The 12,685-nt window shown below is 51.6% G+C and overlaps 2 protein-coding genes across 4 annotated transcripts in view; one reads left to right on the top strand and one right to left on the bottom strand.

Annotated features, from left to right (window-relative positions):
* The window catches only part of IFNAR2 (interferon alpha and beta receptor subunit 2), an 844,054-nt gene that overhangs the window by 108,821 nt on the left and 722,548 nt on the right, over positions 1–12,685 (top strand). The gene's annotated exons all lie outside the window — the stretch shown is intronic.
* The window catches only part of ITSN1 (intersectin 1), a 115,525-nt gene continuing 105,374 nt past the window's right edge, over positions 2,535–12,685 (bottom strand). Inside the window, exons 32-40 of one of the 2 annotated variants that reach the window (XM_079312302.1) lie at positions 12,514–12,612; positions 11,732–11,899; positions 9,557–9,769; positions 9,030–9,151; positions 7,917–7,999; positions 7,735–7,818; positions 6,385–6,558; positions 4,423–5,415; positions 2,535–3,480 (exon numbers count right to left, since the gene is read on the bottom strand). In XM_079312302.1, coding sequence (XP_079168428.1) covers positions 5,267–5,415; positions 6,385–6,558; positions 7,735–7,818; positions 7,917–7,999; positions 9,030–9,151; positions 9,557–9,769; positions 11,732–11,899; positions 12,514–12,612 — 1,092 coding nt within the window. In that variant the 3' untranslated portion in view covers positions 2,535–3,480; positions 4,423–5,266. The remainder of the gene's footprint in view (positions 3,481–4,422; positions 5,416–6,384; positions 6,559–7,734; positions 7,819–7,916; positions 8,000–9,029; positions 9,152–9,556; positions 9,770–11,731; positions 11,900–12,513; positions 12,613–12,685) is intronic. The other variant, XM_079312303.1, reaches the window with a different exon arrangement.

Genomic DNA, 12,685 nt, shown 5'->3' with positions numbered 1-12,685 from the left:
TTGCTGTGCTGTGCTGGGTTATCCCTGTTCAGAACGCTGCTGTGTGCTCCCTGCTGCTGGAGGTGTCTGTCTTCCATGTCCCGTGGGATGATGACCTGAAGGATGTGCCCAGGGCAGATGGCACCGGGCTGTCCCCAGGGGATAACTGGAGTGCCCTGGAGCTGTCCCAAAAGGAAAATGCCACCCAGCTCTCCCGAGGGGCAAAGCAGAGTGACCAGGAGCCATCCCAAGCAAGAGCTGCCCAGGGGATAACAGCAGCAACAAGCAGCTTCTCCAAGAACAAGGCAAATGTGACAAAGAGCTGTCTTTGGGGAACACTGATGTCCTAAACATCCCTAAACATGGGAAGCAGATGAGGAGGCAGAGCTGTGCCAGGGGGCACAGCACAGTTCCAGTGGGAGCTGCTGCCTGTCAGGAGGAATCAGCTCCCCGGATCCATCTGATGATGGAAATTACTGAGAGGATGGACAAGGGGAAGGGGAACCCCAATTCTCCTTCCTTTCTTTCTTCTCCACACCAAAGGAGACTCCTGCACTGGGAAAAGGAATTGTCTCTGGTGTCAGGGCTGTTCTGGTGACATCCCCTCATCTGGAACCACACTGCTCCCAGGACTGATGATCTCTTTTCCTCTCTCTTTCCTTGTCTTTCTGTCTGCCCCTTTTAAATTGATCTTTTCCTTTTCCTCTGCCCTTTCACCCTTTCATTTTATCCCAAATTCACTGCCATGTGTTTTTATTGTAGGTCAGGGACTAATGTAGCAGTTGTGTAGTAATAAGTCAAATTAACAAAATACTAATATATTTTTTAAAATAATCCTAAGTGTTTAACAGAAGTTTTTTTATTATTTTGTGGATGCTCCAGCTAAGGACTCTGGTTTAGCTGTTCCTTGTCTGTAAATGGAATTGTTTAACCAGGGTGACTGAGGGAACAAGACATTCACAGCAACTGAAGTCAGTTCAAATTGAATTATGAGAAAAAGTGCTGCCTTAAAAACCAAAAGGAGCCATCATCACAGTACAGATATTTTACTGAGGAATAGTTAAATGTGCTGGAAATGAACAATACAAATTAATTGCATTTTCACAAAAGGAAGACTAACTTTTTCTCCTATTGCCAGATATTTTTATTATAATGCCTTCACAATTTTTAGGATCATACAAATTCTACAGACAGCAGAATTTTTCTCTGGGTTTCTTAGAAGTGCTTGCACAGCACAGTCAGATCCCAGACTGGTCCCTAAATCCAGGGACAGTGTTGCTTTGGCAGCTTTACAGGCAAACAAGGATTGACCCACGGTCACAGAGAGCCTTTGGCAACTCTACCAAGTAATTAGGGCCATTTAACAGACTCTCACTGAGTTCTTTATTTTTTAATGAGATCCTAAATATATCCTCCTACATACAGAGAAGTAATTTCCCAAGGACGCTCCTTTTCACATATTTCAATGAACAAACAGAAGTGGGTGCCTTCAAACGCTTTTCTGTGAGATTTGCTCAGTATTTGTCAGTGACTCCAGAGCTGGTTTTTTACACTCTATGTACAATAATCCCATATTTCTATAAATACGGACAGAGCTCTGGGTACAGGGATGTGCACGGAGGGGAGAGGCTGAGTAAAGCATGTGGAATTTACACACAGCAAACCCTGCAGGCAATTTCTCCCGGTTCCAGCCTCTCCCTGCTTCAAGGCTGTGGCTGCTGCGTGTGAGTGAGCTGAGATCTCACCGTGACAAGCAGCAGTCTGGAGTCACTCTGCGCTTGGCACATCTCACTTTTGAGATGGTTGTAAGAAAAAACAAAACTCCATTACCTACAATGTTGCCCAGCCCAATCCTCACATGTAACAAAAAATGACTGAACTCTTTCTAAAGGGTAAAATGAGCACTGAAATAGTCACTCACATTGAGAAAGTACTGGGTAATGAAGTGCATCTACAAAAAAAGGAGCTGTGATTTGCCAGTTTTGGCTCAGGGTGAGCTCAGAGCCAAATCCGCAGCCCAGGGCAGGCGCTCAGCACTGAGGCAGCCCAGCCGGGGCGGGTTCACTCTCCAGCACCGCCCGGGGCTTTGCAGTGCCCGTCCCTGCAGGTGGCACTGGGGTGACAAGGTGGGGACAGGGCACAGCTGGGGTTCCATGGGCTGGGAGGGCTTTGCCAGCCCCAGGTTTGGGATGTGGGGGTTGTGGGCTCCAGGAAGCTCGGTCTGTGGGGAAGGTGGCTGGGATTTTGGGTCCCTCCCAGCCCGAACCGTTCCGGGATTCTCTGATGTCCGTGGGTTGCACTCAGAGGGGCTCTGAGTGAAGGGTTCCCCACTTCCAGACGAGCCTCAGGTAGCTGCAGCTCCTTGGGGCTCCCTCCAAAACCCTGCCCGAGGTTCCTCATTCCAGCCACGAGGATTTTTTGTCCTGTTGGCCAGTCCAGCTGTCACTGTAACTAATGCTGGTGAAATGACACTATTAACAAAGTGATGTTACTTGTGAAACGCTGAAATGAACGTTCGCCCTGTTGGCAGCACTGAGTAAAATTAGCACAGCAATAAAAGGTTAGACAATGACATTTAATGGTACTCCAGTAATAGATTTTATCACTTTTTTATCCTACCACAACAATGTGTATTTTCATATACATTATATTTCATAAAATGTATTGATATGGAATTAGGAAAGCATGGGTTTAGTACTATTTACATATTTTAATTGAAACAATTTTCTTAACAACATTGAAAAATAGAAACTTAAAGTTCTCTTAATAGTGTTTTCAGCCAGTTAGTGGTAAACAAATGCATGCCTAGGAAGTCACACTCCCTCTAAAATGTGGTCAGTTGAAAGTTTCTAACTAAAGTGTGTATCTCTGTTTTGTTTCAAAAAATACATAAGTATGTCTGTCATTTCTGATACAAAATTCTACACTATCTTCAATAAATAAATAATAAAGCGATTCTGAAAAGTATGAAATGTAAACTTTGTTGTCCCTCCAACATACTTTTTTTTTTTTTTTTCTTCCTTCCCATTGCTTGTAACATTACAGTGGTCTTTTAGGAAATTATAATACACAGACACTTCCCAGCACAGTTTACACTTATTACCATACCGACCTACCTACCTGTTATGGATATATCCTAATTTCCTAATGGAAACCAATAAGACTTGGAGTGCTAGAGAACACCGCCGACACAGGAGAGGTGGGAGCCAGCACTGAGGACATGCAGGGAACACCAAAACCGAACGACAGCTCCACAGAACGTTCACATGCGAATGACACGGGCTGGCGCCGCCCCTCCGGAGCCAAGTCCTTACAGAAACAGCGCGGGATGCGCGGCAGGAACCCCAGCAGAACAAAGAGGAGTTTGACTCCTGTCCCCGGGGCCGGGGGCAGAGCCGGTGCCCGACTCAGACGGGGACGTGGCCGGGGCGTGTTACCCGTGCAGGGATGGAGAGCCCTGGCAGAGCCCTGGCAGAGCCCTGGCAGAGCCCTGGCACAGCCCTGGCACAGCCCTGGCAGAGCCCTGGCACAGCCCTGGCAGAGCCCTGGCAGAGCCCTGGCACAGCCCTGGCACAGCCCTGGCAGAGCCCTGGCACAGCCCTGGCAGAGCCCTGGCAGAGCCCTGGCACAGCCCTGCCACAGCCCTGCGACAGCCCTGGCACAGCCCTGGCAGAGCCCTGGCACAGCCCTGCCACAGCCCTGCCACAGCCCTGGCACAGCCCTGCCACAGCCCTGGCAGAGCCCTGGCAGAGCCCTGGCACAGCCCTGTCACAGCCCTGGCAGAGCCCTGGCAGAGCCCTGGCACAGCCCTGGCAGAGCCCTGGCACAGCCCTGGCAGAGCCCTGCGACAGCCCTGCGACAGCCCTGGCACAGCCCTGGCAGAGCCCTGCCACAGCCCTGGCAGAGCCCTGGCACAGCCCTGGCACAGCCCTGGCAGAGCCCTGCCACAGCCCTGGCAGAGCCCTGGCACAGCCCTGGCACAGCCCTGGCACAGCCCTGGCAGAGCCCTGCCACAGCCCTGCCACAGCCCTGGCACAGCCCTGGCACAGCCCTGGCACAGCCCTGGCAGAGCCCTGCCACAGCCCTGCGACAGCCCTGCCACAGCCCTGGCACAGCCCTGGCAGAGCCCTGTCACAGCCCTGGCACAGCCCTGCCACAGCCCTGGCACAGCCCTGGCAGAGCCCTGTCACAGCCCTGTCACAGTCCTGCCACAGCCCTGGCACAGCCCTGGCACAGCCCTGGCACAGCCCTGGCAGAGCCCTGGCAGAGCCCTGGCACAGCCCTGTCACAGCCCTGTCACAGCCCTGGCACAGCCCTGGCACAGCCCTGCGACAGCCCTGCCACAGCCCTGCCACAGCCCTGGCACAGCCCTGGCACAGCCCTGGTAGAGCCCTGGCAGAGCCCTGGCACAGCCCTGGCAGAGCCCTGGCACAGCCCTGGCACAGCCCTGGCTGGCTTTGGGGTCCCACTGTGCCCACCCCGGGCACAGCTCAGCTCCACACTCGGGCTGCTCTGCACAGCTCTGCAGCTGCCTCGGCTGCAGCCACCATTGTTTCCTCTTCCCCAGCAGTAAAGCAGCACCTGGGGGTGCACACAACACCCAGCAGGGCTCTGAGCTCAGCCCTGGCACAGCAGCCACTCCCAGGGACCGAGGGCTGGACTCTTCTGGAGTGCAATTCATCTCTGTGCAGAAGGCCTGGACACCTTTTATTCCAGGGGTAACACGAGTCATGAAGTGGTATGTTAATAGAATCTTCTCTGTTTATAGATATAGACTATTTATTTTCTAAGTTTTTTCAGTACCATCGTGAAGACCTTCCAAGATCTTCTTGCTGTGAAACTGCTCCTTCCATTCACTCACATTTACACACCACTCTGCTGAGCAATAGGCACAGAACTCCTGAAGGGGCAAAGCCCTCAGAAAGCCTCCAAAACACCCACACTGCCTCCTCCACGGGATTAAAGGGAATCTGGAGCAAGCACAGCCACCCACGTGCTTTGCCAGCCATCCCAACTGCAGCACAAGGAACAACAGGGTTGTTTCACCAGCCCAGGAAACCAAGGCCAAGTTCCACACAGAGAGATTGAGGGAGATCTCCCCACTAAATTGGGATCCACGTGTTCAGTGAGAATTATCAAGGCACAAAGATGCTCCTGTTTGCTTTGATAACCCTCTGACGTGCGAAGGGCCAGCAGCAGTTTGGTGCCACACCAGTGAGGGCTCTGTGACAGCTCCTGCAGAGCCTCTGCAGGGACTTGGCTGAATTCCCACTGCAGCCCCTCCCTCCTAAGGCTCATCAAAGAGCTGCAGGTCCAGGCGCACCACGATCTCTCCCGTGGGGACTTCGTGCAGGAGGAGACACTTTGTCACTGGTCCCTTGGAGCCCTGGTCCTTCTTGATGTCTGCCACACGGATCTCTGTCCTGCCCAAAAAGTCTGGAATGCAGAAAACACAGAGTGCTCAGGAGAGGGAAACCAGAGTCTGCAGAATGGACCTGAACTTCCACCCACACACAATAAAAATGAAAACAATCCCCCAGTCCAACTCCAGCTGTGCACTTGAAGAGGGCCAAAGGCTGCCAAGCTGCATGCAAGGGGATTTAGCCAGAACACTTTAAACAGCAGCAGCATTAAAACTAAACAGGCCAAAGAGTGGAAAAAAACCACTGTGGAATTCACAGCTGCCTCACTACAAGGACTTTTGATTTTATGATATGTTAGCAGAAGGCCAAAGTTCTCAGTGAAACCTGACTGAACCTGCTAGAGATGACAGAGCCAAGTAGGGCATCAGCCCAGCAATGAGGTCAATGAGCCAGTATCAGTCCAATCCAAACACTGCCTGAGAGATTGTGACCCCAAAATACACCCTGAGATGCCCCACGTGTTTTTCTCAGCTTGTGAAATAAGAATAAGAGGAATCCCCATCCCTGGAAGTGTGCAAGGCCTCTCTGGATGGGGCTTGGAGCAATGTGGATACTGCAATGTGGGCTGGAACTGGATGATCCTTAAGGTCCTTTCCAAGCCAAACTGTTCCAAGATTCTGTTGGGTTTGGAATCCTGGGCTCATTTTTGCTACTGTTACTGCATATAGCAGGAACTCAAAGTCATTTCCCTTCCTCCTGCCTGAATTCCATGTGCAGGCAGCACCCAGAGCTTTCTGAAGTTTTAGCAGAATTACAAACCACACTTCTGTTGTTGTCAAGTGCACAAAAAAAGGAACTCCCAAAACCCAGAGGGAGTTGCATCTTTTTTGTGCTGATATTGGGGTGGAGCGAGGGCAAATTGACTCCTCAATATGTAAAGAGGGTCAAATCTGGGCTATGTTTAAAGATCCTCTCCCAGCCCAGCAGGAATGCTCCTGCTCCCAGAGCTTTGCAGTGCCCTGGGCAGGGCAGCCCCACGCACCGTCCGGGGAGAACTGGTCCCGCTCGAACACCGTGATGCACAGCACGTCCTGCTCCAGGTCCTTGATGAAGAACTGGCAGTTGGAATTCCACTTGGGATTCAGGGTGTCCTGGATGGTCTTGGTGATGTGGCACTGGGAGCCCATGGTCACCTCACAGTAGGGGTTGCTCTTTCCTGGGAAGAGGGGAACAAACAGAAACGAGAGGGGCCTTTTAGAGATGCTGCTGCTGAGCCTCCCTCTGCTCCAGCAGCCAGCTGAGCTGGGAAAGACCTTGACCACAGCAGGCTCTGGCCCCATCCCAGCCTCTGGCCCCATCCCAGCCTCTGGTCCTGTCCCAGGCTCTGCTGCACTGCCTCTGGAACAGGCCACATTAACACCACAGTGAATCACTGCTCTGCTGGGTGCTGAGCACCCTCCACTCTTCCCTTCAGGATTTTATGGCTTTGTGGTGCAAGCTAAGCCAGCCTGAAACAAAAGCCTCATGCAGGACAACTGCAGGACCACAGCTCAGCTGCATAAATTCACCTCTGCCTATTTTACCCTCTGTGCTGGGTTGGTGTGCCCAGCAATGTGTGTTCTGTCCCCATGTGGGGCAGTGCCCCTGATCTCCTGGCACATATTCTCTGCTCATGGGCCATCTTTAAACCAGCTGGGCAATCATCTTTATCTTCCCACAGCCCATCCTCCCTCCAGGAGATATCTCCTCTTCATGGCCACTGAGTCCCAGGGCATGGCTGAGAAAATTCCATCATCCCACTGGGAGATGCTCCAGCCAGGGCAGGAGCCAAGCCTTTCCTACCCAGAGAAAAACTGACATTTGGACACCAAGGAACCTTCTTCCCACTGCATTCCAGAGGAAAACCAGAGCCTTGCACATCATCCCTGGAGCTTCAGAGGAAACTGCCCCTTCTCCAGGAGCACTGCTCCAGCTGAGCCACATCTGCCCCTGCAGGAGGATGCAGCACCATGGAATGGGACTGTGCCACCACCCTGACTGACTGACTGTGCCAGCTTGGATTCTGACTCTGGCAGGGTTGGGATTGTTCTGTGTAATGCTGCATTGCTATTTGAATTGTCCTAGGAAAGAACTGTTATTGCTAATTCCCATCTCTTTACCTGAGAGCCCCTTAATTTCAAAATTATAATAATAATTTGGAGGGAGGGGGTTTCCATTCACCATTTCAAAGAGAAGCTTCTGCCTTTATTGGCAGATCCTGTCCCTCAAACCAGGACACCTTCATTAAACACACATCATTTAACAAAATCATGTCTGGGACAGGACCCCTGCAGAGTTAGGCTGGCAAATGGGAATTTCCTCAGGATGGAGCAAAGAAAGCCAAGGCACTCACCATGGGACCTGCAGGGTTTTAGTTCAATGCCTTCAACAACATTCACCATCAGCCTCCCAATGCCTGTTGCTCTCTGAGAGCGAACTGTGGTGGAACAGAAGAGCAGAGAGAATGTCACCAACTGGATCTTCCTGCCCAGGGACTTTTCCAAAAAGATGAGACCCCCACCCCCTATGCTGTACCTAAGTAGGCCTTTTCCCTCTTCTTCTTTTCAGTCTCTATGTAAAGTTCTGAAGCAGCTTTGATCTTCTGAACCCAGGCAGTCCTTTAGAAGGAAAGGAGAAAAAGAAGTTGAAAAATGCCATTTTCCTTTTTCCCTGTTGGAGCACAACAGACAAAACTAAAGCCTTCTCTCCCTCCCTCCCAGGCAAGGCTCTGGCCCCATCCCAGGCTCTGCTGGAAGGATCCCAGTGGAATTCACAGCACCTGTGTGTCTGTATAATGTAACCAACCCAGGGCAGCAAACCCCACCACACAAAGAGAGCTCAAGAGAACCATGAGCAGGAGATGCTTAGCCTAAAGAACAGGTTTGCTTTCATCCAGCCCTTTGTTTTCCTGAAATAAACTGAATTCTTGGAGCCAGCAGGTCCAAGACACCAGTGCTGCTGAGGTGGCCATTGCCCTTGGTCCCTGAGATTTCCTACTCAGTTCTTCTGACTCTCAGGATTCCAAAAGTGTAACTTGGGCCCTTCTGGGAAATCATTTCATGCTTAAGAATCACAGAACATCCTGAGCTGGGAGGGACCCACAGGGATCACTGAGTCAACAATGCCAGCCTGAAAGAGCTGAGAGGGAAGGCTGACACAGAAAAAGGGTGGCAGAAGGGCTACAAAGGGACCTCAAGGGCTGAGAGGAGCTGCTGTGACATACAACAGAGCCTGAGTCAAGGAAACAGGGGAGGATCTGGAAGCTGTGGATCAGTTTGGAACACAGGACATTCATGGTTTGGGTTGGGGGCATCCTAAATCTCATCCAGCCCCACTCCCTTCCACAGGCAGGGACACCTTCCACTATCCCAGGTAACAGCAGAAGACAGAATTACATCTTTTGACTTCTTCACATTACCAGAAAATTAAATTCAGCCCAAACATCCACCCTCGGCCATTTCATCACTGGTCTAGCTGGAATTCAGGAAACATCATTATTTCTCCCTCCTTTCCAGATCACCATATTCCCAAGAAGGAATTTTCTAGTCTTGTAAAACAACCAGCTTGGAGAGAGCTCTGCAATTTTCCATTACAACCATTCCCACCCTACATTTTCCAGACCATTTAAAGGCCCAGAGAGGCACCTACCTCTCATTAATGCTCTCAGCACGGAGTGTGTAGACTCTGTCAATGTGGGAGATGTGGAAGATGGGCTCATCTCCAGAAGGGTCTGTGGGTAATTTTACCAGTACCTCGTTTAGGAAAATGGGCTGTAAAACATCAGCAGAGCTGGAGTTGTACTGCAGAGTCAGCTCACAGCAGCTTTATTCCATGCCCAAGTATCTCCTCCCTTCTGCCTCCCATCTTTCAGCAGAAAATTTTAAAAGCTGCCAAAGACAGAGGTGCCTGCACAGCCTGGAAACACTCTGGAGAAGCCAAGCACAGCAGAGTTTCCTCCCCCAGAGAGCAGCTCTCCCTCCTCATGGAAGAGTTTTATTCCAGCAAAACCTCAAAAGCATCTCTTATCTCACTAGAACCCAAAACACCCTGCCTGCCATCAGCCCCTGAACCCCAAAGCTTTCAAACCTCTTCTCTGGGAAGGCTCCTGCCCTCAGCACAGCCCCAGAATGGAGCTCTGAGCCCTGTGCCCATCCCTGAGTGGGAGCAGCACTTACAGTTTTGTACATTTTGTATTGCAGGTTGGACTTGGGGCTGAAGACCTTGTCTGTGCCAGAAGAGCCAAGAGGTTTTATGATCTGAGTGAGGAGGAGGAAGTCATTGAAGAGGAAACCATAGAGCTCCTTGTTACTCTTGGCTTTATAGAGCTTCCCACTGTGCAGGAACTTGCGTGGTCCCAAGCAGTTTGTGACTGAATTAAAAACGAGTTGCTGCGAAAAGTAGAAGAAGAAGAACAACGCACTGTATAAAGTGAAACAGGGGCTGCCCTGCAAGAGAGCAAATACAGGTTTGAGTCCTGGTCCCAGAGGGGGCCACAGGGGGCAGCAGCCATGCCTGGAGCTCCACAAGCAGCACAGGAGGCTCCAAGGGGCTGCCCTGAAGCAGCTCTGGCTCACAGGGGCAGGGCTGGGCAGGCAGGGGGAAGCCAAAGGCAGCTGTGCCCCCTGGGCACACACATGCACCCCCAGGAGTGGCACTGAGCAGGGCACCTGGCCTGGGTGAGCAGCAGCTCTGTCAGCAGCCTCTCCACAGGCTGAGCTTCCTTAAGGAATTGTGTTTGAATTTCACCCCCAAGGGTTCCAGATCCTGGCCATGACACCCCGAGTTAGAGCTGCTGAGCACTGGGACAGGCACAGCCCAGGCTCAGCCAGGGCCTGGTAGGGATCAGCAGAGTCCTGCCCTGGCCCACAGTGCCATTTCCAGGTTTGCTACCAGCCTGGGCAGCGGGGTGTGGAGGGGCTGCTTTGGCTGCTGGCTGTCCCTGCCATGGCTGCTGCTCTCAGGGTGGTGCTGAGCACCACAGGCTCTCTCAGGGTGTGCATCTGCTCCTCTGGGGCCAGGCACCATCCACACAAGGTGAAAGCAGCTCCTTTCCTTCAGGCAGAGGTTGGCAGACAGCTGGAGGTGCTGACATTGTCACACATCCCTTCTCCCAGAACAGTCAGATTTCCTCAGGTGAAATGCAATTCTTCTGCTTTAGGAACCAACCACTGCTCATTACTTTTTTACCTTCTGGAATGGTGCATAGTTTGAAAATCAAGTTGTGGTCTGTCTGCCCCTGTTACCTCCACCAACAACAGGAAGGCCATCAGATTATCTTCCCTCCTTTAGCATGACATACAAACACAGTATTTCTAGGAACTTACCACATAACCATAAAAAACAACATGGCATGGGAGGCAGGGACTCTGTAAAGCACCAGAGACCTGAGCAACATTCTTGAGTTTTCAAATGTATACAAAGCTTTACCACAAAAAATATTTTTAAATCTTTGGTTTTTAAAGGACAGCAAAGTGGTCAGGGGCAGCTTTGGGGTGGGATGCAGCAGTCCCATAACCCTGTAGCACAGAGAACTGGGAACAGGCAGGCTGTGGTGGCAGATGCAGCACTGACCCAGGACTGGTGCAGAGCCAGGCAACCAAGCAGGATTTACCCAAAGGGCAGGAACTGCAGCCAGGGAGGAGCCAGGGGGGAGTGCAGAGGGCAGGGACACAAGGACAGGCAGGGACAGGGGCTGGGGATGGGGGATGATGGGGTGATACAGTGTAGGGTGATGATGGGCTAGGAATGGGATGGGATGGGATGGGATGGGATGGGATGGGATGGGATGGGATGGGATGGGATGGGATGGGATGGTGGGGTGATGGGATGGTGGTGTGATGGATTGATGGGCTGATGGGTTGGTGGGTTGGTGGGTTGGTGGGTTGATGGGTTGGAGGGTTGATGGGTGGCTGGGTTGATGGGTTGGTGGGTGGCTGTGTTCATGAGTTGCTGGGCTGGCAGTTGTAGGGTTGATGGGGTGACAGGGTGATGGGTGAATGGGATGATGGTGTGACAGATTGAAGGGGTGATGCTGTGATGGGGTGCTGGGTGAATGGGATGATGAATGACAGATGGATGGGTGATGATGGTGTGGGATGATGGGGTGATGGGTTAATGGTGTGATGGATTGATGGTGTGGTAGATGGGGTGATGCTATGATGGAGTGATGGGTGACTGGGATGATGAATGACAGATGGATGGGTGATGATGGGGTGGGATGATGGGTGAATGGGATGATGAATGACAGATGGATGGGTGATGATGGGGTGGGATGATGGGTGACTGGGATGATGAATGACAGATGGATGGGTGATGATGGGGTGGCTGCCCTGCCCAGCCATTGCAGTTACCTCAGAGAGCCCCTCACACTGCACGTGGGCCTGGATCCACTCCAGCCTGTCCGAGTTCTCCTTCTCCCGCACGCCCTCGTTCACCTGAGAGCACAGCTCCTCTGCCTTCTCCAGGGCCTGCCTCAGGTGGCTGTGGTCTGGGTGGTTCTCAGGGGTGTTCTCTAGGATCTGCACACACACAAACCAGCATCAGGCTCAGCTGCACTCATCCTGGCAGCCCCACACACCCACTGCAGCTTTCAGGGCCACCCAACACACCCCACGTTTGTTCTCCTCCTTGGCAGACATGGAAATGCTGAAGGAATCCCTTAAACACCAACATCCAATGCAAAATTAATTCCCTGGGAAAGCCTTGGGCCATGCTCCATGGTGTTATTTGGGATGGGAAGTGTTAAACAACAAATAGAAGTTAGGAGAGGGCTGTAGATCCTGCAGGGGGAACCTGCAGCAACCCAGGCTCAGCATCAGCTCAGCCTGTGGCACTGAGGGGAAAGGCAAATATGAGCACAAGGCTGTCCTGTTGCTCCTCTTATCTGAATTTTAATTTTCACTCAGCACTTGCACCCTTCTGGTTCGCCTCTGTTTCAAATGGAAATATTGAACAATTTCACCAACACCCAAGGAACGATCCCATTTCTATACTGAAATCAAGGATTAAAGGACACCCCACATTCCCCAGCACATCAGAAACCTCACAGTGACCAAGCCTGACACAAGTAAGGAGACAGCCCTGGAATGAAGCAAAGCAGCACCAAACCCCTGATGAGTGCAAAGGAACGTACATTTTTAATTATTAGTGGGTATCTGGTTACCCGTTGCATAGGCTTTAGTAGAAAACTTGACAGAGGCATTCCTTTACAGCGAGGATCCATTGCTAACCTCTGAAACATTAGAGAGGTAAAATCTGGTTAGTCAGGTGGTTTAAATCCTGAAATATCAGCTCCTCCAAGAAAG

The sequence above is a fragment of the Erithacus rubecula genome (genome assembly GCF_903797595.1).
Source record: "Erithacus rubecula genome assembly, chromosome: 1".
Classification (NCBI taxonomy): Eukaryota; Metazoa; Chordata; class Aves; order Passeriformes; family Muscicapidae; genus Erithacus; species Erithacus rubecula.
Note: the sequence above shows the minus strand (reverse complement) of the source record. Positions and strands in the feature narration are given on the sequence as shown.